The 26847-nt window shown below is 38.4% G+C and overlaps 1 protein-coding gene across 3 annotated transcripts in view; it reads right to left on the bottom strand.

Annotated features, from left to right (window-relative positions):
- The window catches only part of AMN1 (antagonist of mitotic exit network 1 homolog (S. cerevisiae)), a 67630-nt gene that overhangs the window by 27134 nt on the left and 13649 nt on the right, over window positions 1–26847 (bottom strand). For all 3 annotated transcript variants that reach the window (XM_010860592.1, XM_010860591.1, XM_010860593.1), the window contains 5 exons: window positions 20691–20823; window positions 19067–19211; window positions 16489–16706; window positions 16121–16177; window positions 5697–5808 (listed from right to left, as the gene is read on the bottom strand). In XM_010860592.1, coding sequence (XP_010858894.1) covers window positions 5697–5808; window positions 16121–16177; window positions 16489–16706; window positions 19067–19211; window positions 20691–20807 — 649 coding nt within the window. In that variant the 5' untranslated portion in view covers window positions 20808–20823. The remainder of the gene's footprint in view (window positions 1–5696; window positions 5809–16120; window positions 16178–16488; window positions 16707–19066; window positions 19212–20690; window positions 20824–26847) is intronic.

Raw genomic sequence — 26847 nt, 5'->3', positions numbered from 1 at the left:
GCCCTTATGGCAGAAAGCGAAGAACTAAAGAGCTTCTTGATGAAAGTGAAAGAGGAGAGTGAAAAAGTTGACTTAAAGCTCAACATTCAGAAAACGAAGATCATGGCATCTGGTCCCATCACTTCATGGCAAATAGATGGGGAAACAGTGGAAACAGTGGCTGACTTTATTTTTGTGGGCTCCAAAATCACTGCAGATGGTGACTGCAGCCATGAAATTAAAAGACGCTTACTCCTTGGAAGGAAAGTTATGACCAACCTAGATGGCATATTAAAAAGCAGAGACATTACTTTGTCAACAAGGGTCCACCTAGTCAAGGCTATGGTTTTTCCTGTGGTCCTGTATGGATGTGAGAGTTGGACTGTGAAGAAAGCTGAGTGCTGAAGAATTGATGCTTTTGAACTGTGGTATTGGAGAAGACTCTTCAGAGTCTCTTGGACTGCAAGCAGATCCAACCAATCCATCCCAAAGGAAATCAGTTATGACTATTCATTGGAAGGAGTGATGTTTAAGCTGAAACTCCAATACTTTGGCCACCTTATGTGAAGAACTTATTCATTGGAAAAGACTGTGATGCTGGGAAAGATTGAGGGCAGAAGGAGAAGGGGACAACAGAGGATGAGATGGTTGGATGGCATCACCGACTCAATGGACATGAGTTTGAGTCAACTCCAGGAGTTGGTGATGGACAGGGAGGCCTGGCGTGCTGCCGTCCATGGGGTCGCAATGAGTTGGGACACGACTGAGCGACTGAACTGAACTGAGGAGACCAATGCTGACTTAAAAAAAAATGCATAATGTGAGAGTTATGAGATAAATTTTATTTGGGGGCAAAATGAGGACTGCAGCCCAGGAGACACTACCTCAGAGAAACTGCTCCAAAGATGTAGCGGGAAAGGTCAGGATATATGTGATTTTGGGGAAGGGAGAGTATATGCAGTCAAGCACACATTTTCCCAGAAAGTTGCCTCAAGCCTCGTGAAGCTTTCTGCTGGTCACAAGAAACAATCGTCTCCATGAAAGATTTTAGTGCTTTTCTACAGATGAGGAGATACAAGAATTGGGTGTATAAAATCGGCTCCTGAAAATATCTAACTATCTGAAGACCTGACCTACCAGTTTCCCCCTCCCCACCAGCACAGAGTGCCTCCTTTCTCCACCCTGAACTCCTTTCAGCGGGTGTTGAAGGTCAGCAGCTACAGCAGCACAAGATTGAATCCTTGTAGAGGTAGATGGCAGGCTCCCATGGCAAGTGCCTATGTGTGGCTGACACTGAGGATTGGTGCTCATTTCACTTCATATTAGCACTATTATTAAAAACTCTGTCACAAGGGGCAAGTACTGTTTCAGTTTCTCACTTTCCTATTTTGGGAAAGCAGGGATAAAACACACACACACACACACACAAATTATCCTGTGTTAAAAAAATTTGACAAATGCTTGTTTGGGGAGCAAAACTTTGTAGCCATCCCAAAGTGTCTGGCATCAGGATTATTTCAAGCTGAAAACAATCAAGGCCCAAAAGACTCAAGAAGAAACTTTGCCCTTTCCCCTTACTGCCTAAAGGAAGTATAGGTAAGTCCTCCTACCCCTATCAGAGATTATCTGCAAAGAATGTGGGCTAGGTATGGCGGGGGAAACTCAGTGAGGGGCCTAGAGTTCAGAGAACCTTTATGTTCCATTGTCTCTGCATGGCCCAACAAATACTTGTCTACCAAGCATTTGCTTTTTTTATCTCCATGTGAATTGCCTTCATTTCTTTTGAAGTTCCAAACCCCTACCCCTGCATGTCCTCTTTAGCTGCTGAAGATGTTTCAGACACTTTGGCTAGTTACTCAGTTCTCTTGGGTCTCTCCCATGTATGTAAATTCGGATTTTCTCCTCTTTACCTGCCTCCTGTCAATTTAATTCTTAGATAAGCCAGAAGAATCTAAAAGGGTAGGGGAAGATTTCTAACTCCTTGACACTCGGATAAAAAAAGTTTCTTAGCATAGTATTTCTTAGAGCCTTTGAAAAATGAATATTCATTATAATGATATATTTTCTAAACTTTTTGAACATATAAACATATTTTATGTTGCATACCTTGAGCAAGGGATTGTGTGGCAGAACAAGAAAAAAGATCTGACCACAAGGTCGCAGTAGCATACAAGGAGATTTATTTGGGCAGGGCTTTGCTAGGTTTGCAGGGAAGGGGGTTCCCATACAACAGAACTTCCAAAGGAGTGTGTGTATGAGTCTCAAAAAGGAAGTAAGGTAAGGGAACTCCCAGGAGACTGAGGAGGGAGGTTATTTGTCATCCCTTTCTAGGCCACATTAGAGTTGGTAAATTCAGTGTTTGAGTCATTATATGGATAGGAAAAGCGTGGGATTAAGCTTTCCTTGTGTCTATAGTCAGGGGCTTCCCCGGTGGTGTAGCAGTAAAGAATCTGCCTACAATTCAGGAGAACTGGGTTTGATCCCTGGGTCAAGAAGATCTCCTGGAGAAGGAAACAGCAACTCACTCCAGTAATCTATATCCAGTATCATATAATCATACCAGATAGGCATTTCTCTTTAATTTACCAGCTGATAATATATCTTTGGTTTCCAGTGATCTCAGTAATTATATAATTTATCTCAAAACTGTCTTTTTGCTTTAAAAATCAGACTAATCACTGCAACATATTTTCAATTCATATTCATTAGTCATTTCTACATTAATACAGGCACATTTAAGCATTTTAATATTGGTCTTGTACTCAAATTTTCAGTTTTTGGTTGTACCTTCTAAATATTTCATTACCTATAAGGTCTTTGATAATTGTTTTAAGCAGTTTGCCTAGGAGAAGCTTTTCTGGTTGACTGTGTATAGTCTGTTTTCACTTCTATTAAAAGTAGAGACAAAATGCCAAATTAACTATTTCCAAATTGTAACCAGAAAGATGATCAAGGTAAAGTTAACAAAAGTTGAGTTTATAATGTGTTAGGTAGTCAAGCTGATCTGAGACAAATACAACAGAACATTAAACCAGAATTATTCCAGTAAGGTTCTAGGGGACACTGTGGCTGCATGGGCCGGAGGTATCAGCTACTTTCTCATTCCAAAATGAGATACCAGACCACTTGTACATGACTTGTAAATGCTTGGCTGAAAACTGATTTTGGAATCTTTGGTGCCTTATCCATTCAAAGATATAAAAGTGTAAAAATGGGAAGTGATGGAAAATTGGAAATTAAAGAAAGGATTTCTTTGAAGACAGTTGTGATTTGAGTTCTAGAAAGAGGGCTGCAGGTGCTTGCTCTTCCCTTCAAGCCTAGTGAGAGAGGGCTCCAAGGGGATCAGTTGGAGAATCTGATATGTCCCTTGGAGCTTGGGGAACACAATACACATCACAAACAGTACACATCAGACCTAAGAAAACTAAAAAGCAGGCTCTGTTAAGAGTCCATGTGGCCAAAGAGAGGACTGAAGCGGGGAAATATCTGCACTCTCACCATCTAAAGTATTGTGTTCCCTGTGGGCAGATGTGGGCTAGCATGGGTTGCCTTGTATTTTGCTCATGAAAGGCAACCTAGATGGTCGAGGCAACCTCAACAGAAAGAAAATGAAGGTACGTTGCTAAAGGAATGAGGGCAGAGGAAGAAAACGCTTGCTACTAGCCAGGAGACACATTTGCTTGAATCAAGAGAACTGTAGATAGGAGATATACGCAGTGAGGAGGGGAGTGGCAGAAAGTGGACTCTGAGAAGCTCAACAGTGCCCCGCTTTTGTGAGAGTATGGATCAGGATCGGCTCACCCACTGAGCCCATGGTGCTGCCACTAGATCACAGCGGTAGTGCTCAAGGAAGACTTTTCTTTCCCTTACCTGCCCTCCTGCTCATTGCAGTCCGACCCTGCACTAACACTGCTGAGATCAGAAACCATGGTGGGTGAGTTAGGAAAGGAAGAGGAGAATCAGGAGGGAAAACAGGGAAACTAACAATGTTCCCTTAACACAGCAGCCTTTCCACCTACAGCAAACCTGAGCTAACTGGAGGAGTGAAAAGCTTTATTTGAACTCGTTTGGAGTATTACATGAGAATGATAAGAAAAGTCAGTGGCACATGTTTGAGATTTTCACTTGGGTTTGGGAAAAATTAACTCCTGTAGAGCAAATTTGTAATTAATATAGTGAGAGGAAAATGGAGTCACTTTATGAATACCACTTTCTTGTTCAGTGTATTGATTAAACATGCACATACCTCACTGAGTAGATTTACACACTTTTAGTTGGTATTCTGAGAAGACCTATTACCAAAAATGGCTGCAATTACATTTCACATATTGTGGACTCTTCCACCTTACAATAATGTCCTTCTTGTTAAAATATAATTTTCTGCTTTGTTTGATGATTAGAGAGCTTCTGCCTGCCTTCTCACAACCCTCAGAATAGTGTTCACATTAACTGATTCCCTGTACTCAGTCACATGAATTTTTCTGATTCTAAATTATTTTCTTAAAATTATGATTATTAATTTTTAATAGGTAAAATCATTCACATGGTACAAAATTCAAAAGGACAAAAGGATATATGGTGAAGGCTTTTTCCCACTCTTGTCTCTCCACAACCTTCCCCAGAGGTACCCACTGGTAATAGTTTCCAACTAAAGTTTTGGCGTTAGTGTTCTGAAAATGTCTACCTAAAATAAGATTTTAGTCTTCATTACAGATGTCTTTGATAACCAAATATAACCCATTACAGGCTTAGTTTAGATTGGCAGTTCAAACAGAAAACGTGGAAGTTGTCAAAAGGACAGTAACTATTAAACTATAATTAGGAAAATAAGCTGGAAGGGCAGGGCATTAAGTACTGACTTAAAAATGAGAACCAGGTTATATTGTGGTAGGGGACCCATGTGTAGGAATAATGTGAAAGAGGTGTCATGGCTCTTACACAAGCCAAAGGCTGTGACTAATTAAGTGAAGTACCACATCAGCCAAATGATTCTGAATCTCAATGGCTACATCTTGGTGTGATTACAGTTAACAGGTCATTTAGCATACTTGATAGATGTAATATTATAAACGACTACACAAAGCATCATGTTTAATATCATGACCACTACTACTGCCACCATCGTCCTTATCATCACAGTTAGCATTTATTGGGCCTTGGCCATCACCACCATCACCATCATTATCATGATTAACATTTACTGAGCCCTCAGTATGTGCTAGGCACCAAAAAATGTGTTGTTGTGATCAAGTTTATAAGGTAGGTACTGTCATTATACTCACCTTCAGATGAGGAAACTGAATAATGAAATGGGTTAAGTAATTTACTCAAGGTTACACAGTTATTAAAAGATGAAACCAAGATTTGAACCCAAGCAGCCTCATACTTACCCTGGTGGATCAGATGGTATAAAGAATCTGCCTGCAATGTAGGGCACCTGGGTTCAATCCCTGGGTTGGGAAGATCCCCTGAAGAAGAAGGGGCTTCCCTGGTGGCTCAGTAGTTAAGAATTCACCTGCAATGCACGGACTTCAGGAGACATGGGTTCGATCCCTGGGTTGGGAAGATCCCCTGGGGGAGGACATGGCAACCCACTCCAGTATTCTTGCCTGGAGAATTCCACAGACAGAGGAGCCTGGCGGGCTACAGTCCATGGGGTCGCAAAGAGTCAGACATGATTGCTCAACTAACACACACACACACAGCCTTATACTAACCTGTTATTAGAGGGCATCCATGGAAGAGTAATATACATATCTGAGGACAGCAAGTAAGGACAGCTTCTACAGCCTCGTCAGTCAGATTCACACAATGCCCCATATGAATCTCCTGTTTAAAAATAAAGAAAGTATAATTAAAAGAAAAGACGGGACAATAAGAACAGTGTGAAATGCTTGGGAAATACTGTACTCTGATAACAAAACCCCCAATACCTACTTGCAAGAGAAACTCTATAGGAAGGACCAGTGAAAGACTATAGTAATTTGGAAGGTATAGCAGCTTTAAAAGTTAAATGCCCAACCACTTTATAAGGCAATTTGGCAGTATCAGTATCCTCCAGAAGCCAGCAATTAATTCCAACTGCTATATAGACACCCACTATATAGAGAGAAATGCTTGTACATGTGTGTAAGGAAACAACTTATAAATATGTCAACTGAAATACTACTTGTAATAGTAAATAAATGGAGATTGGGTAAGTAAATGGTGGTTCATTAATATATTGTAATAAGATAAAACAGTTACAAACAAAAATATTTACTTGTATTAATAGACATAAATCTTAAACACAATGTTAGTTCAGACACTTTAGAAAACAGTGTTGTAGCATTTTATAAAGCTAAACATGTGCTTACTGTATGACACAGCAATTCCATTCTAGTTATTACCCCCCAAAATGAAACCATATGTCTACATAAAGACATATGCAAATGTCCACAGCAGTATTTATAATAGTCTAAAATTGGAACAACCTGAAAGGTGAATATATGAGCAAGCTGTGTTATACCCAGACTATGGAATACTATTCAGCCAAAAAAAGGGATGAAATATTAACATGTTTAACAACATGGATGAATATCAAAAATATTATGTCAAATGAAAGAAGTAAAGAAAACAGTAAAAAAACAAAAGATGATATACTGCATGATTTCATTCATATAAAATATTATAGAAAAAGCAAAACTATATTGATAAATGAGTGGTTGCTTGGGGGAAGGCCACAGCAGAGCACTGACTGAAAAGACACGAGAGAAAACCTCTTGGGGTGATGGAAATATTCTATACTTAATTGTAGTGGTTATAAGATTGTAAAACAATTACCAACATTCATCAAATTGTATGCTTAAAATAGGTGAATTTTATTGTATGTAAATAAAACTCCAATAAAGCTTGAAAAAAATTTTAAAACATGATTTTGAATAAAAAAATCAAATTGTAAAACAACACATATGATATGAAACTATTATGCACTATTTAAAAACACATGACTCATTTGAAAAGACCCTGATGCTGGAAAAGATTGAAGGCAGGAGGAGAAGGGGATGAGATGGTTGGATGACATCACTGACTCAATGGACATGAGTTTAACTCCGGGAGTTGGTGATGGACAGGGAGGCCTAGCGTGCTGCAGTCCATGGGGTCGCAAAAAGTCAGACATGACTGAGTGACTGAACTGAACTGAAAAACACATAATATAATATCTTGTTTATGAACATATCACAATGAAGGCAGTGGAGAAGGGGACAACAGAGAATGAGATGGTTGGATGGTATCACCGACTCAATGGACACGAGTTTGAGTAAACTCCAGGAGTTAGTGATGACAGGGAGGCCTGGCATGCTGCAGTCCATGGGGTCGCAAAGAGCTGGACACGACTGGGCGACTGAACTGATCACAAATGATGAAGCACAAGCTGAAATCAAGATTGCCGGGAGAAATATCAATAACCTCAGATATGCAGATGACACCACCTTTAGGGCAGAAAACAAAGAGGAACTAAAAAGCCTCATGATGAAGGTAAAAGAGGAGAGTTACAAAGCTGGCTTAAAACTCAACATTCAAAAAAGAAGATCATGGCATCTGGTTCCATCACTTCATGGCAAGTAGATGGAGAAACAATGGAAAAAGTGAGAGACTTTATTTTCTTGGGCTCCCAAATCACTGCAGATGGTGACTGCAGCCACAAAATTAAAGGACACTTGCTCTTTGGAAGAAAAACTATGCCAAAACAGTATATTAAAGACCAGATACATTACTTTGCCAACAAAGGTCTGTATAGTCAAAGCTATGGTTTTTCCAGGAGTCACGTATGGATGTGAGAGTTGGAGCATAAAGAAGGCTGAATGCCAAAGAACTGATGCTTTTGAACTATGGTGTTGGAGAAGACTCTTGAGAGTCCCTTGGACTGCAAGGAGATCAAACCAGTTGATTCTAAAAGTAATCAGTCCTGAATATTCATTAGAAGGACTGATGTTGAAGCTGAAGCTCCAATAGTTTGGCCACCAGAGATGACTCATTCTAGGTAAGACCCTGATGCTGGGAAAGATTGAGGGCAGGAGGAGAAGGGGACAATAGAGGATGAGATAGTTGGATGGCATCACTGACTCAATGGACATGAGTTTGATCAAGCTCTGGGAGATGGTGAAGGACAGGGAAGCCTGGCATGCTGCAGTCCATGTCTGCAGAGTCAGACATAACTGAGTGACTGAATAACAGTCACAGATACACACACACATACGTAGAAAGACAGATGAAATAGTCAAACATGGAAGGAAAGATACACAGGCATCTTCAGAAGAGCAGTTACCTCTGACAGAAGAAGGGGAATAAATGAGGGGAGGGAGCTTTAGATATCACATTTAATAATTAAAAAAAAAAAATAACTCGCTGGAATAAATGCAGGCAATGTTAAAATTCACATTGTGGTTGGCTCAAAGGTCTCTGTTATAAAGATTTCTATACATTTTCATATATTTGAAATATTTTCTATCTTTTGTTTAATGTTCTAATTTGAAATACTTTCTCATTGCTAGTGAGAATGTACAAGGGTACAGTTGCTATGGAAACAGTATGGCAGTTCCTCAAAAAATTATATATAGAATTAGAATATTATCTAGCTATTTCACTTCTAGGGATATACTCCAAAGAACTGCATGCAGGGATGTAAATAGATGTCTATACAGCTATGTTCATAGTAGAGATATTCACAGAAGGCAAAAGGTAGAACCATATCAGTGGATGAATGGTTTTTAAAAATGTCACTATAATGGTAAATTCATAAAGACAGAAGATAGAACAGAGGTTGTCAGAGGTTGGGGGAAAGGATAATGGGGAGTTATGGTTTAAAGGGTAAAGAGTTTCTATTTGGGATGAGGAAAACATTCTGGAGATAGTTAATGGTGATGGCTGCACAATGATGTGAATGTACTTAAATCCACTGAATTATACCCTAAAAATGGTTAAAATAGTAAATTTTATGTATATTTGCCAACATCAAAAACTTTTTAACAATTCTGAAAGTAAGATTCAGCTAATAATTGATATGTATACTTATGGTGGTAGTTTTTCTTTTCTATTGAAAAGTTGGTATTATGTTGGTGTATATATTATTATAATTAATCATGTCTTAAAGGAAACTTGAATATATTGAAAATTCTTGAACACTGAGGAGAAAGAATCATATTCTACATGGAAAAGGCATCCTATGATATGAATTGGCAAGGTGACAGACAATGAACCCTTTCATGGATCACAGCCTTGTTGTGGGGCAGGGGCTTGCATAACTCATTGAATCTATGAGCCATGCCATGCAGGGCCACCCAAGACAGACGGGTCATACTGAAGAGTTCTGACAAAATGTGGTCCACAGGAGGAGGGGTTGGCAACCCACTCCAATATTCTTGCCTGGAACCTGATGGACAGTATGAAAAGGCAAAAAGACATGACACCAGAAGATGAGCCCCGCCAGGTAGGAAGGTGTCCAATATGCTACTGGGGAAGAGTGGAGGGCAATTATGAATAGCTCCAGAAAGAATGAAGCAGCTGGGTCAAAGGGAGAACAACACTCACCTGTGGAGGTATCTGGTGGTGAAAGTAAAGTCTGACGATATAAAAAACAATGCTGCATAAGAACCTGGAATGTAAGGTCCATGAATCAAGGTAAATTAGATGTGGACAAGAAGGAGATGGCAAGAGTGAACATTGACATCTTAGGAATCAGTGAACTAAAATGGATGGGAATGGGCAAATTTAATTCAGATAACTATAATGTCTACTACTGTGGGCAAGACTTCCTTAGAAGAAGTGGAGTAGCTCTCACAGTCAATAAAAGAGTCCACAATGCAGTACCTGGGTGCATCCTCAAAAATGACAAAAAGATCCTGGTTCATTTCCAAGGCAAACCATTCAACATCAGAGTAAGCCAAGTCTATGCCCAAACACTGATGCTGAAGAAACTGAAGCTGATCGATTTTATGAAGACCTACAACACCTTCTAGAACTAACACCAAAAAAAGATGTCCTTTTCATCCTTGGGGATTGGAATACAAAAGTAGATAAGTCAAGAGATTCCAGGAATAACAGGCAAGTTTGGCCTTGGTGTACCAAATAAAGCAGGGCAAAGGTTAGCAGAGTTTTGTCAAGAGAACACACTGGTCATAGCAAACACCCTTTTCCAAAAACACAAGAGATGAGTCTACACATGGACATAACCAGATGGTCAATACCAAAGTTAGATTGATTATATTCTTTAAGCCGAGGATGGAGAAGCTCTATACCTAGAGCCAGAGCTGAGTGTGGCTCATATCGTGAGCTCCTTCTTGCAAAATTCAGGCTTAAATTGAAGGAAATAGAGAAATCCACTAAGCCATTCAGGTATGACCTAAATAAAATCCCTTATGGTTATACAGTAGAGGTGATGAATAGATTCAAGAGATTAGATCTGATAGAGAGAGTGCCTCAAGAACTATGGACATTTGTATGAGATTATTATTAAATAAGGTTTATAACACTGTACAGGAGGCAGTGACCAAAATCCATGCCAAAGAAAAAGAAATGCAAGAAGGCAAAGTGGTTATTTGAAGAAGCTTTACAAATAGCTGAGGATAGAAGAGAAACAAAAGGCAAGGGAGAAGGGGAAAGATACACGCACTGGATGCAGAGTTCCAGAGAATAGCAGAGATAAGAAAGCTTTCTTAAATGAACAATGCAAAGAAACGGAGGAAAACAATAGAATGAGAAAGACGAGATCTCTTCAAGAAAATGGGAGATATCAAGGGAACATTTCATGCAAGGATGGGCAAGATAAAGGACAGAAATGGTAAGGATGTAACAAAAGCAGAAGGTATTAAGAAGAGGTGCAAAAATACACAGAACTATACAAGAAAGGCCTTAATGACCCAGATAACAATGATGGTGTGGTCACTCACCTAGTGTTGGACATCCTGGAGTAAGAAGTCAAGTGGGCCTTAGGAAGCATATTATGAACAAAGCAAGTTGAAGTGATGGAATTCTAGCTGAGCTATTTCAAATTCTAAAAGATGATGCTGTGAAAGTGCTGCACTCAATATGCCAGCAAATTTGGAAAACTCAGTAGTGACCACAGGCCTTGAAAAGTTCAGTTTTCATTTCAATCCCACAGAAGGGCAATGCTAAAGAATATTCCAACTACCATACAATTGCACTCATTTCACATACTATCAAGGTAGTGTTCAAAATTCTTCAAGCTAGGCTTCAGCAGTACGTGAACAAAGAAACTTTAGATGTACAGGCTGGATTTAGAAAAGGCAGAGGAACCAGAGATCAAATTGGCAACATTCTTTGGATAATGGAGAAAGCAAGTTTCAAAAAACATCTGCTTATGCCTCATCAACTATGCTAAAGCCTTTGACTGTGTGGATCACAACAAACTGTGGAAAATTATTAGAGATGAGAGTAGCAGATCGCCCTACCTGTCTCCTGAGAAACCTATATGCAGGTCAGAAACCACAATTAGAAATGGACATGGAATAATGGGTTGGTTCAAAATTAGGAAAGGAGTACAACAAGGCTGTATATTGTCACCTTGCTTATTTTACTTATATGCAGAGTACATCATGCAAAGTGCCAGGCTGGATGAAGCACAAGCTGGAATACAAGACTGCTGGGAGAAATATCAACAACTTCAGATATGTAGATGATACCACTCTAATGGCAGAAAGTGAAGAGGAACTGAAGAGCCTCTTGATGAAGGTGAAAGAGGAGAGTGAAAAAGCTGCCTTGAAACTCAACATTCAAAAAACACAAGATCATGGCATCTGGTGCCATCACTTAATGGCAAAAAGTGGAGGCAGTGACAGGAGGCAAAAAGTGGAAGAAGTGACAGGTTATATTTTCTTGGGCTCCAAAATCACTGTGAATGGTCACTGCACCCATGTAATGAAAAGATGCTTGCTGCCTGGAAGGAAAGCGATGACAAACCTAGATAGTGTATTAAAAAGCAGAGACTTCACTTTGCTGACAAAGGTTCTTATAGTCAAAGCTATGGTTTTTCCAGTAGTCATGTACAGATGTGAGAGTTTTTTAAAAGGTCCTAAATTCACATTTGGAGAAGGCAATGGCACCCCACTCCAGTACTCTTGCCTGGAAAATCCCATGGACGGAGGAGCCTGGTAGGCTGCAGTCCATGGGGTCGCGAAGAGTCGGACACGACTGAGTGACTTCATTTTCACTTTTCACTTTCATGCGCTGGAGAAGGAAATGGCAACCCACTCCAGTATTTTTGCCTGGAGAATCCCAGGGACAGAGGAGCCTGGCGGGCTGCCGTCTCTGGTAGCCTACATCTATGTGTGACTCTATGCCGTCGCAGAGTTGGACACGACTGAAGCGACTTAGCACTAGCAGCAGCAAATTCACATTGCTATGTTGTTTCCCATGAAGTTTATGTTGTGAATTTGAAATTTTTGCTAGGACCTGTATTTGCCAGAATTGAATATTTTCTTTTTTTAAATGCCTTAATATACTTTAAATGAAACCTGAGCTGAACACTGTTCCCTCCATCTGTTGTTCTCATTGTATGTTATTGTTGTTCAGTCGCTAAGTTGTGTCCAACACTTTGCGACCCCATTCTGTAGCACCCCAGGCTTCTCTGTCCTCATAAGAAAGGCTGAGTGCTGAAGAACTGATGCTTTCAAACTGTGGTGTTGGAGAAGACTCACGACAGTCCCTTGAACTGCAAGATCAAACCAGTCATTCCTAAAGGAAATCAACCCTGAATATTCTTTGGAAGGACAAATGCTGAAGCTGAAGCTCCAATACTTTGGCCACCTGATACGAAGAGTTGACTCATTGCAAAAGACTCTGGTGCTGGGGAAGATTGAAGGCAAAAGGAGAAGGGGGTAGCAGAGGACAAGCTGGTTAGATAGTATCACCAACCCAATGCACATGAATTTGAACAAACTGTGAGAGATTTTGGAGGAAGAGAAGCCTGGTGTGCTGCAGTCCATGGGGTCACAGAGTCAGACACAACTTAAGAGACTGAAGAACAACAATAGGTTGTTGTTGTTGTTCCACTTGTGTTGTTTTAGGGACTTAATTATAGTAAAGGAAGAAAAGGTGATATGTCCCAACACATGATTATTTCCAATAGATAAAAGCTGTATATAAGCTGAAGTACCAACATCAGAAAATCAATTAAGGAAAAGTGATACATAACATGGACAGATTTTATTCTCTGATATTACAGTGCCTAGAACTTAGCAGATACCCAATAAATATTTGTTTAGTAAATGAATAATTCTTTCACAGCAAATTAAATTTTAACCATGAAGATTGTGGAAAACTATAAAATGACTGATATAAAGTTTAAAATATGACAACATTTACTGAGGTACTACTGTGTGACTGGAACTGTAGTTAAACCTAGGTATAGAATGATGACTGAGTGAAGAACAAAATGATCCGCTCTCATTGAGAACTCAGACCAATAAAGATTTCAGAGTCAATACTGACATTCAATTAATGCTGTGTGTATGTGAAAGGTGCTCAGTCATGTCCAACTGTTTGCGACCCCATGGGCTGTAGACTGCCAGGCTCCTCTGTCCGTGGAATTCTCCAGGAAAGAATACTGGACTGGGTAGCCGTTTCCTTCGCCAGGGGATCTTCCCAACCCAGGGATCAAACCCAGGTCTCCCACATTGCAGGCAGATTCTTTACCATCTGAGCCACCAGGGAAGCCCATAAATGCTGTAACATGTGTTTTTACTAAATGGCAATCTTTAGGAGAGGTTCTTAGACTTTTAATAAAATTTATTTTCAAATTATAAACTATTTAGCAACCTTGATATTTAACTTCCCAGAAAATCAAAGTGAAAGTCACTCAGTCATGTTCAACTCTTTGAGACCCCACGGACTATGCAGTCTATGGAATTCTCCAGGCCAGAATGCTGGAGTGGGTAACCTTTTCCTTCTCCAGGGGATCTTCCTAACCCAGGGATCGAACCCAGGTCTCCCGCATTGCAGGTGGATTCTTAACCAGCTGAGCCACAAGAGAAGCCCAAGAATACTGGAGTGGGTAGCCTATCGCTTCTCCAGTGGATCTTCCTGATCCAGGAATTGAACCTAGGTCTCCTACATTGCAGATGGATTCTTTACCAACTGAGCTATGAGGGAAGCCCCTAATTTCCGGGAACTGAACAAATTAAAAGCAACAGGTTAAAAATGGGGTATCTGAAAAATGTAGGTATATATATTACCCAAAAGAGAAGAATCAGTTAAAAAAAATGAAGATGTTTGCATTTCAATTTGTCAGAAATTGTGGTCACAAAGATGCAATGAGTCAAATGTTAAAATATGTTCCTTTGTTTAAGGAAGGAATTAAGTTCTAACAAATTTTAGAAAGATTTTCATTAAAATATTTTGATACTTACAGAAATAAGCTTTGGAAAACTGAAAAAATGACAAATTCAATAACATTACAACGACCAATGCACTGGTTATTGGATTTTTTCCTCAGTCTGCCTAGGTACTCTTTATTTTATAAAGCTGAAGTAAATGTGTAGGTATATTCCCTACCACTGCACAACAACTAATTTCCTGGTGGTTTTATTAGGACGTGATAAACTAGGTTAAATGTTTGAGAGCTTTGATAAAATTGATGGTGATTATAGGATAATGTAAAAATAAAATAATCTAATGAATATAAGGCAGTAGCATGGAGGATAGTATATTAAGTACTCAACAAATGTTTCTATTTAAAACGGTAAAAGTCTTGACAGTTTATTGCCCCATTTGGAATTTGGAACTTCATTTAAAAAAAAATAAATTTCTTAATGAAAAGATTCATTAAAATATATATGCTATTTTATATATACAAACACACATATATATACATATAAGCAGGATGAAGATATATAAACATCACAAAAAAAATTCTTTGGGCAATAAATCAAGCAGAAATATTTTGGCAAAAACATGGCACCACCATTCTAATAGTGGTTACTAACATGTATAATTCATTTATGGGCTGCTTACTTCCAGAAAGGATTTGGTGTGACTTTTTGTTGAAAAGCACAGCTTTTAATTAAGAGTAAAAACAAACTAAAACACTGTAAACTGGGAAAGGAAAAAAAATCAAAATCTTGGGACAAAAGACTTCTTAATATTTAGAAACAGGTTATAGCTGCCACATCTGTCATTGAATACAAAGGAGGAACACTAATTTAAGATCTTTTTAAACAGCTGCAAAATGTGGCTTCTGGGGGAGGAAAAACCTTTTCTCTATCTGCTTATATTTGTCTTTGGAAGCCTTTAAATTAAACTGACAATAAGATTAACAGGAGGAAAGGCAAAATTTATTCACAAGCTCACAAAGGTCGTGGTTCAAAGAAATGGCTAGAATTTAGTTTATATATCATCTTAATAGGGGAAGAGGAGGGGGAGAAAGGATACTTAACAGTCATACAAACGACTTTTAGGGAAGACAAAATGGACCTTTGGGAAAATAGACGGGAGTTATGATAATCTTGTGACAATGCCTGTTTAATGCAATTTCTCATCTGAAAATCTTTCTTAAAAAGAATTTGAGGCATTTTAATTATTTTCGAAGTGTCTGCTTTTAGGCAAAGAGTAGGGATGGGAGGCGGTTCAGACGAAGTCTTTGTTTTTAACCTCTGTTGTTTCTTAGACATCTTCAGCTCAAAATAATCTTTATGCCACAGTGGTATATTCTGGATGCCTTCATAGATTCAGAAAAAGATGATCAAGAGAGAATAAATATGATGTCAAGAAAAATACACTGGCAAGAGCATAAGTAGTCCTGGTAAAAATATCAGTCAGACATGAAAATTCTAAAGGATGTCATTTTACATTGATAAATTTTCATTATCTTTATCCATAATAAGACTATCCTTAAATGTATTAGAAGTTAAAACCTCTGGAAAATAAGAATATTTATTGGAAGTAAAATGGGTTTTTTATAGAGCATACTTCATCTCCTAACTTTACCAGTTTTTTTTCACTCTGGAATAAAGAGGCGGAAGGGAAAAAAGTCCTTGGAAATACCTAACTGAGAATAAGGCACTGGTTGTCTTCTAGGTTTAATAAAGAATTTCTGAGGATAATATAAATTCAATTATCATCATCTTTATAGATATTTTAAAATTACCTCTAATTTCTTGGCACAAGGTCCACTAACAAGCGCAACCACACCATGGTCAGATACCTAAGCAAAGGGAAAAAGAACACAGCACATAAATGGAGATGATGGAAACATATTTTTCTAAAAATTATTATTTAGATATTGTTTTATTTCCTCCCATTTAGCAAACATGTGTTTTAGCCACCACATACCTTCCACCCTTACTTAAAACAATTGAGGGGAGGGTGCCAAATTATATTGCAATTATTTAACTATCAAAATATGAAGTCAATAATTTCAGCAACAACAAAAAAATTGTGTTCTGATGAGTTATGGAAATATACTGGGCAAATAAATACATACAGTCTCTACATTTCAAGTTTTATTTCATTTACCTGAGTAGCTGAAAAATCAACACACTGCAAAAATGCGCAGTTTTCTCCTAATGCCTGCAAGGACACATCAGTAATACCTAAGCAGCCTCCTAAATCAATGATCTTTAACAGCCGGCAATTGAGTGCAAGAGCAAGGACTCCTTCATCAGTGAGATTGCAGCATCTTTTCAAAGAAGCTTCATGCAGGTAAGAACAAGATGAAGCCACAGCTTTTATTCCTGAGGGAAGATATAATTCCATATCAATGAGCTATAGATGTTTATCTATGAGAAATGTGACTGATTTTTATTTTAGTAATCACCAGTACTGATACATCCAATTAGCCTTTTCCAAAGCAGTTCATATGGGGAATATACTATTTTTCTAGTGATGCTGTCATTATTTAAAACTCTTTTAGAATGTTTCAAGAATTCTCTATACAATCTGTAGTATAGTCTTCAGAATAGCTGCAATTAATGACATGCCTTTTTATGATTAGATTTGCTTTTAAGAAATGACCAAATATCATTCAGAACCAAATTAGGTAATTAAATAGTAATGATTCTCCTTTTTGTTAAAAGTTTTAAAGTAATAAAGTTAATTTTCTTGTAGACTCTGAAAAAAAAAAATCAAAAGTTAAATGCCACAAATGTCTTAAGTAATAGCTTTCATGCTTATCCTTAGAAATCATACCCATGTTTCTGTGTTTTCCCCTCCCTCTTTGATTCTACCCTTTCCTACCACCATGCTCCTTCTCTGTTAGCCTGGACGAATCTTAAATTTTACTGAGGGTCAAGAAAAGAGAGGCCCTTAAATCCAATTAAACTGATGTAAAAGCACTTTGGTGACAGGTATGTGATGATGTGCCATATAAATAAAAAGAGTACTGAAGGAATCCTGGGCCCTTCAGCCATGGACAAACATTATAGCACTGTTAAAAGACACCTTTACGGGCAAAATACACAAAATGGAAGATGGTAAATTCGTGTGTAGGTCATTTTTATTGTTTACTATGTCTTAAGAAAGAACTCTTACTTTATTCATTAGTGTTCAGCATGAAAGTTCTTTTTAGAGAGTCAGTATTTGTGTAAACATTTTAAAACTTATGCTTCCTTGCAGTATTATGAATATCCTAACTTGCTAACCAAGCTAATTGTAAAATAGAGCCAACTACCTACAAAATTTTCCAGAAACCTAGGTAGCCAAATAACTCCCTCTTTCTTATATTGAAAAGAGTAAAAATTTTATATTTTTTAAAAATGGTAAAAATCCATTAATTCATGTAACAGTCACACTGATACATGCAGTCTGCCTGGTTATAAAACACTGTAACTGGACAAGGTCAGTACCAAACCCAGTTTCAGCTTCCTGCCACTCAGAAGGTCAAATCTCAAGAGACAAGTGTTGGTGGAAAACTTCAAGTTGCTTTAGTCAGGAAGGGGGCAAACTGGGGAGATGGTAGACTGACATCCTCAAGAGCATCTCCAAGTTGCCAGTTGGGAGATAAAGCTTCTAAAGCTTATGTGAGGGAGGGGGCTGCAAGGTACACAAGCAGTTCATACACAGTTCTCAGATTGGTTGGCATCAAGGTAAAGTTTCAAACATCACCAGTCTTCTGGTTTCAACTGGTCTGGGAGTTACATGCTTGCAGTCAGCAGTTTTCATCTGGTCTGCTTCCTGTGAAAACAACTTAGGAGTGTGTGTTAGACCTTTATATCTTTCAGAGAACTTGGTGATTTTGCTATGTGACTGGTTTATAGTCTAAATTGTTTCAGCTTCCCTGCCAATGTCCTTGAAGTTGGTATCTGGAATTAAGCAAGCAAGATTAGTTCTTTCTTAGTCAATTAGTCATTGTCTAAAACAGTTTTGAGGCATGCTTAGGTCAGCAGGAGTGGAAAATAAATGTTTCAAGTTTTGTGCAGCTCAAAATGGGGCAGTTCTGGCTACAAAACTATGTGTTATACAGGCTGATAGGAGAGAACCTAGTAAATATTTGCTTATGATTTAACTTTCTGTTGTAATATTACAACAAAAAAGTCTTAACAAAGTTATGAACTGGTCATTTCTTGTTTCACTATACTAGGCAAAATATTTAAAATATTTATCTAGCCATGTTTATTTTAAATATGTTTAAAATTTAAATAGTGACAATGTATTTCCTAACTTTCAGCACTGATTATAAGCAAGAATTCTAATTAGGATTCTCTAGCTTATTTTGAATATTTTTATTGATAAATATAGTTTCTATTTCTTTGACACCTTCATACTGTTCATGGGGTTCTTAGAACTGACTCATTGGAAAAGACCCTGATGCTGGGAAAGATTGAAGGCGGGAAGAGAAGGGGATGACAGAGGATGAGATGGTTGGATAGCATCACCAACTCAATGGACATGAGTTTGAGCAAGCTCTGGGAGTTGGTGATGGACAGAGAAGCCTGGCGTGCTGTAGTCCATGGGGTAGCAAAGAGCTGGACACAACTGAGCGACTGAACTGACTGACTGACATCTTCATACTATCTTTTAATATATCTTCCCCCTTCTCTGCTTCAAAACTATGGTGAATAGTTTCTACCAATTCATTCAGTGTTAATAAACATACCTTTTGAAGTTATGGAAATTCTGTTTTCTTTTGAGGAATTTAAATTTAATTTCTTCAGTTTTCTGCAGTTACATAGGTGCAGGAGAGCAGTATCTGAAATATCACAGCTTCGTAGATCTAGAGTTTGGACTTCAGGATGTAAAATCTATAATACATACATTATTTTGAAAAATTAAAATTTCCTATAAACATAAATATTTATTCCATATTTAGTGTTTTGATGGCCATAACAGAGAAATGGCTATAGCAAAGAATACAGAAATGCATTTGTGTGAAGACAGATACAAAAAGCAGAAAAAACCAAGTCTAATTCCAACTGAGGGTGCAGCTTATAGTGTGCCCAAAGTCTTGCTGGGACACAGAGCTCTACTGAGACAGCTGGTACAGAATAAGAACCCATTAGATATGGAAGCAGAACCAAGGTAGTGGGGTGCTTATCCTCTTCCAGTAGTTTCTGACTATCATGAGAGATTCTAGCTATGTGCCTCTTTGTTCAGCAAGTACAAGTCTTTAATCTCTGTAGGCAGTGAGTGATGATAGTTGCAAACCCATTTTACAATTAAGAGAACTGAGGTTCAGTGTCAGAAAGAGTGGCAAAGCTGGTATTTTTATTCAGGCCAGAAGCTTTACTATACATTCTCCCTTACAGAATTGTTAATTTTAGCTTAATTAGGGAAAGGGCTTCCTGGGAAGCTCAGTTGGTAAAGAATCTGCCTATAATGTGGGAGACCTGGGTTCAATTCCTGGATATGAAAGATCGCCTGGAGAAGGGCATGGCAACCCACTCAGTATTCTTGCCTGGAGAATCCCACGGACAGAGGAGTCTAGTGGGCTACAGTCCATGGGGTCGCAAAGAGTCAGACACGACTGAGCAACTAACATATATATAGGGAAAGGGAGTAAGTATAAGTTAGATGGAGTGAGGTAGCCAGAAGAAGAATGAAAAGAGTTTAGAAGAATGATTTTTAACTGATTGTTATCCTTGAATGGATAAAATCAATCTAGTAGGCTATGAACAACATTTTTTAATTGAAATAAGACATACTAGAATAAAATAGAAAATATCCAAGTGTACTATACACTGTACTTTTACACGTAGGTATGGTTTGTGTCCTAGAGTCACAATGTAACATTCATATTTCTTCTTGTGGGTCTTTTTTTTTTTTGCCATTTGTTTTTTCACTCTGCATTTTAATTTTTTCTAGATTTACTAAGGTATACTTAACCCAAAAGTTTAACATTTCTTGAAAATATGCAGTTCATGGATGTTGGTACCATGAAGACAAGGGGAATAACTGAAGGAACAGTGGGAAAAGATTTTTAATTTTTATTTTATTTGTTTTTTGGCTGCTCAGCATGTGGGATCTTAGTTCCCCAACCAGGAATGAAATCTGCACCCCCTGCATCGGAAGCGTTGAGTCTTAACCTCTGGACCCCCAGGGAAGTCAATGGGAGATTATTTTAGAAGCTATTACACAGAACATTATGGTTATCTGGAGAAAAAAATAACTTTAGTATATTCTAAAATTACTCATCCTAATATAAAACATTGTTACAAAAATCTGAAACCATAGCTGACCAGTAAAATATAATAAGCTTGCTTTACAGTTGTATATTTTCTTACCTCACTTATGTTTGAATCTGTTATCTGCCCCTGCACGCTCATAATTTTGATGAGTCTATCTTTTATGTTGGGTGGCAAAGGCTTAATGTCTGTGATATATCTAGAAATATTCTTCATGAAGCACCAAAGGCATCTGAAATACAAATACAATACAGTAAATTACACTATACAGGTATTGACTTCTAATATTTGTTTAATGCATTTGTTAGCACTTAGTTCTTTCATAAGTAAGAAAGAAAAAATGGGTGCACATTTTATATGAATATTTACAACTTAAGCTTGGTAAGATTCAAAAGCCTCAGTTATGAACAAGTTGCCCTTTTCCTCTACAACTTTTTCTCAGCATCCATCACTTACTAAAATGCATTCTGAATGACAAAGAATTTTTCTTAAGTCAGTCTCTCCAATTCCTAAGACATACAGTTACTACCAAGCTTTTAGTCACATACATTCCTAAGTAAACATTAAACTAGGGCCTATTAATTGACAAATTTTATGTGTTAATCCAACAAACTCGCTTTCACTATTTTTCTTAAAAATTGTACAGGTATAAGAGCCAAGAAAGAACTGTAACCACAAAGATTCCACAAATAGTACAAATCACAGAGATAATAAACTTAGTGCCAGTATTATATATTACAGAGTTATCAAGGCAGGCAACAACCAAGACCCATACAACCAACATATTTCATATTGATATGTGGCCTGAAATCCCAACTATCTGAGATACTTGTATGTTAAATAAATACAAATCTTTCTTAGTTTCTGCCTACAAATACTTTCACATATACACACTTGAATTTTTTTAGTGCAGTCTTTTTCTTTCTCTTTTCTTCTTTTGGTTGCCTCTGCCTTTCTTTCTCCTATCTTTCCCCCTTCCATTAGTTTAGTTCCTCATGCTATTCCTTGTATATTCTTATTTTTCCTGTGCTTGTACACACACACACATTCACTCACACATGTATCTATGTTCTCACACATACTTTTACAAGTTAGGGTGGGGGTGGGGAGAGATCACTGTTTCTTAGAATGGCATCAGTGTATACTCACTTTTCTACAAGCTCTTTCATTTAATAATAATTCTTTAAAGCATCAAGTATAGTTTTAATTCTCCTTTAGTGGCTAAATATTGTATTTCATAGTGTGGATGACTTAGTCATCCCCTATTGAGGAGCATTCCACTGTTTCTAGGATATAACATATGTTGTCAGATTATTTTCTTCATATTTCCATCGGAAGTGTTGGAGAGTTCCCTTTCCTCTACATCGCTAAGCAACAGATGTTATTGTTCATTTTATTTATTTTTCCATTTATTTTCATTATGTCCATTTCCCAATCTCATCCCCCAGCTCTAGAAAATCATTCTAATGTCTAATGTATATCCTTTTGTTGTATGTATCCTTTTAACATGATTGTTCTATGGATGTATTTCTAATTTATGCGTGTGGTATTTGTCATAGATTTGTTTAGTTTTTCACTGAGCACGATTTTTACCATCTGCTTACTCTTAAATGTTGACAGATCTCATGGGTGAAAACTAGTATCTCATTACTAATTTAATTCTTATTTCTCTAATTTCTAGTAAATTTAAAATCTTTTCATAAAGTTGCTGGCTATCTAGTCTTTCCTCAAAATAATCTATTCATATCTTCTATCTATTTTGCTTTTTACTTAAATCTATGAGCTATTTTTGTGGTCAAATACATAACTAATTTTGTATGTGCTCTATAAATATTCAGAAAATGTATATTTTCTATCTGAGAGTTGTAATGTTCTCTTTCTGTGTTTTATATATGCGTGTCTAAATATCTCTCTCTGTGTATGTACATGTATGTGCATATAAATATATTATGTGTGTTAGTGTTAATCTCTCAGTCATGTCCAACACTTTGCAACCCCATGGACCGTAGCCTACCAGACTCTTATGTCCATGGGATTTTTCAGGCAAGAATACATTTCCTTCTCCAAGGGATCTTCCCAATCCATGGATTGAACCCAGGCCTCTAGCATTGCAGACAGGTTCTTTACCATCTGAGCCACTGTGTATGTGATTATTCATTGATTAGTATCTTTTAATTCTTCTATGTTCTTATTCTTTCTACTAAATCTGTAGAATTCTTAGTTTGCAATACTTGTATTTTTTAAAAAATAGTTATTTATTTGGCTGTGCTGGGTCTTAGTTGCATCATGTGGGATCTTAGTTCCTTGACCAGGGATGGAAGCCATGCTGCTTGCAGTGAGAACGTGGAGTCTTAACCACTGGACCACAGGGAAGTCCCTTACCTTTCATTTTTTACTTAAAAACTCTCTTGTAATAGATTTTTGTAACTGTCAAGAGTCGCGCAGAATCTGAGAGTTGATCCTACTTACCAGTTTATGAGTTAGCTTTATTATCATTTTATGAATGCTGGCAGAAGAATGCTGGGTCAGTGAAAAATGACTTTATTACTCAGGATAAGAGCAGTAGCCAGGGATCTTCCCTGGTGGTCCAGTGGTTAAGAATCTGCCTGCCAATGCAGGGGACTGGGGTTCAAACCCTGGTCCAGGAATTAAGAACTGACATGCTGCTGAGCAACTTAACCCCATACTTCACAACCACGAGCCTGTGCATCCTAGAGCCTGTGCTCCGTAACAAGAGAAGCCACAGCAATGAGCAGAGTAGCCCCTGGTCGCTGCTACTAGCCCATGGGCAGCAACAAAGACCCAGCTCAGTCAAAAATAAATAAATTAAAAAAAAGAAAAAGAGTAGTAGCTGGAGCTTCATGTTTGTGTTGGTTATCCATGTCCCAGGTCCTACAGTATAATGTAGGAAGGTCGGTCCAGATAGATGTTTACTCATGTAGTGGGTTGTACAAGACAGAAACACTGAGCTTGAGGGGGTTCACCATTTTTATAGCAACCAGAAGCAAGACTGCTCTTTTTGGAAGGAGAAAAATACTTCATCTCTCAAGGCTGTTTACTACAAATGCAACCTTGAGAAATGGCCTAGGTAATCAAGGCCCTGCATTCTTGGTATACCCAGCAAGAATGTGCAGGTCCATGGTATTGCCTCTTCCAACAATCCACCCCAATAAGTTCTTGGCTTAATTCAAATATTCATGGAAGTATGCCACTCTTATCAGCTACTTTAATTTGACCAACAGAGGCTAAAACCTAACCTGTTCAATTTGTCTCTTAAAGCACTTAATTAAAGCTACTATCAGTAGCCAACTCATTGGAAAAGACCCTGATCCAAGGAAATATTGAAAGCAAAGGAGAAAGGGGTGGCAGAGGATGAGGTAGTTAGATAGCATCACTGACTCAATGGACATGAAACTGAGCAAACTGTCGGAGACAGTGGAGGACAGAGGAGCCTGGTGTGCTACAGACCATAGGGTCACAAAGAGTTGGATATATGACTTAGTGAGTGAACAACTATCAATGTCGTGGTCTTTATAGACTGGGACCTGGGGACTGGAGACGACGAAAAGAGGGACGCAGGGGACCCAAGTCTCGAGTGAAACAAGGGTGCTTTATTTGTGGCAGAGTGTGCTTATATATCCCCATACAAGGAAGCTTTAGGCAGCAAAAATAAAGTTGAGCAAAAACAGAACCAGGTGAATAACAATCGTCACAGGGCCAAAAGACAATCCATATCTGAGTAATAGGGACATGACTGAATAGTTTACATTAAAGTAAAAGGTCACTGAAGGGAATCCATGTATGTGCTCTGCCTCATGACCTCAGACCTAAGAACTGTGTGCAGCTCTGTTCATTCCTGTTTTCCAGGAACTCATAAGGAACAGAGGGCCCTTGAGAAACAGCACACAAAGGAAGAAAACAACATGTTGGATTCCTTAAAGTTGAATGTCCCCTGACATATCAGTAGTACTCCAAGTAGCAGGATAAGGTCGACCTGCAGTAACGACCTCAAAAGTAAGGTCGTTTTGAGGCTGGGCCTCAGATTCAGCTAACTGTGAAAAAGTGTGGAGTGGGGGAAGGGAACCAGTAGGTGTTAATTTCAACACACAGGATGTGGTCAAAGTCCAGTCTATCACTTCTTACGAAAGATACAAGGGAATTTAGGTGGTTATTTCAATGACTACATTTTTCTTTCTTAGGGCTTTTAATTTTTTAAAATTTATCTGTTATTTTATCTATATTCATCTGTTAAGAATAACTGTTCCTTTGTTTTTGAACATTTCCAATATATTTGTTTTAAAATATCTTTCAAGTTATTCTACTGTCCAAAGTTAATAAAGTGTCAATTGTCCTATTTTCTGTTGAGTCTCTCTCATGCTATTTTGTTCTTTAGGTACTTTGTAAATTTTGACTGTTAACACTTCTTTGGCAGAAGTAGTTTTGCGTGAGAATCCTGTGTTCTTTGTGTTGTGAAAGCAAACCTCATGGTGAAAGTCTGAGTTTTCCTCCTCTTTAAGGACACTGTCTTTGTCTGGTTGAATTGCAATAACAAAATGCCATAGATTGGATAGATTTGCTAAACAAAAGAACTTTAATTTTCACAGTTCTGGATGCTAGAAGTCTAAGATCAAAGTGCCAGCATGGTTGAGTTAGGGCTCTCTTCCTGATCCACAGCTGGCACCTTCTCTATGTGTCCTCTTATGGTAGAAGGGGCTAGGGATTTCTCTGGAGCTTCTTTGTAAAGACACTAATCCAATTTGTAAGATTTTTGAAATGGAGCAGGACCCTATTGTCCTTATCCCTACCCCATGTCCTCTGTCTGCCTTTTGTCTGTGGAAAACTATAGTCAAAGAGAAAGTTTAATCGAGAAGTGAGAAATGTGGAAAACAAAGAAAAACAGTCAAAAGAGACCAAATAATAATGTAGGCATTAAGCATAGTCAAGGACTTTTAGTTCTTTCTCAAGGGCTACAGATAATATTCTGAGCCATATCCTGTGAACTGTCTTATAGATATTAAAACATGGGGGTGAATAAGTTAACTACATAGTGACCAGACTGTACCCATGACATGAGCTGTCACAATTCCTAGAACTGGCCTCAAAGAAATGGTAACAAATGGATTTTGGAACTGAAGATTAACTGTACCTAAAACAACCAATTAAAACCAATTAAAAGACGCTTGCTCCCTGGAAGAAAAGCTATGACAAACCTGCTGCTGCTGCTGCTAAGTCGCTTCAGTCGTGTCTGACTCTGTGCGACCCCATAGACAGCAGCCCACCAGGCTCCCCCGTCCCTGGGATTCTCCAGGCAAGAATACTGGAGTGGGTTGCCATTTCCTTCTCCAATGCATGAAAGTGAAAAGTGAAAGTGAAGTTGCTCAGTTGTGTCCGACTCTTATCGACCCCATGGACTGCAGCCTACCAGGCTCCTCCGTCCATGGGATTTTCCAAGCAAGAGTACTGGAGTGGGGTGCCATTGCCTTCTCTGATGACAAACCTAGACAACATATTAAAAAACAGAGATATTACTTAGCCAACTAAGGTCCATATAGTCAAAGCTATGGTTTTTTCAGGAGTCATGTATGGATGTGAGAATTGGACCATAAAGAAAGCTGAGTGCCAAAGAATTGACGCTTTTGAACTATGGTGTTGGAGAAGACTCTTGAGAGTCCCTTGGACTATAAGGAGATCCAACCAGTTTATCCAAAAGGAAACTAGTCCTGAATATTCATTGGAAGGACTGATGCTGAGGCTGAAACTCCAGTACTTTGACCACCTGATGTAAAGAACTGACTCACCGGATAAGACCCTGATGCTGGGAAAGATTGAAGGCAGGAGGAGAAGGGGACGACAGAGGATGAGATGATTAGATGGCATCACCAACTCAGTGGACATGAATTTGAACAAGCTTCGGGAGTTGGTGATCGACAGAGAAGCCTGGCATGCTGCAGTCCATGGGGTCACAAAGAGTCAGACGTGACTGAGCAACTGGACTGAACTGAACTGAAAACAACCAAGATGACACTGGTCAGACCACTAATGACCAATTTGAGGATGACTGTCAGAGATTACTTCTGTTTCTCCATGTAGCAACCCCTAATCCCGGCTCTCTGCTTGTTGGGATGGGGAGTTGGCCTTTGGGCATATGTTCACCCTCCCTACCAGTTGCTGGCATCCGAAATAAAGCAAACATTCCTTTCCACCAACCCGGCCTGTTTACTGGATTTTGGGCGGTGAGCAGCCAGACCCCACACTT

The sequence above is a fragment of the Bison bison genome, unplaced genomic scaffold, assembly GCF_000754665.1.
Source record: "Bison bison bison isolate TAMUID 2011002044 unplaced genomic scaffold, Bison_UMD1.0 scf7180017864468, whole genome shotgun sequence".
Lineage (NCBI taxonomy): Eukaryota > Metazoa > Chordata > Mammalia > Artiodactyla > Bovidae > Bison > Bison bison.
This window is presented reverse-complemented; position numbering and strand designations above follow the sequence as displayed.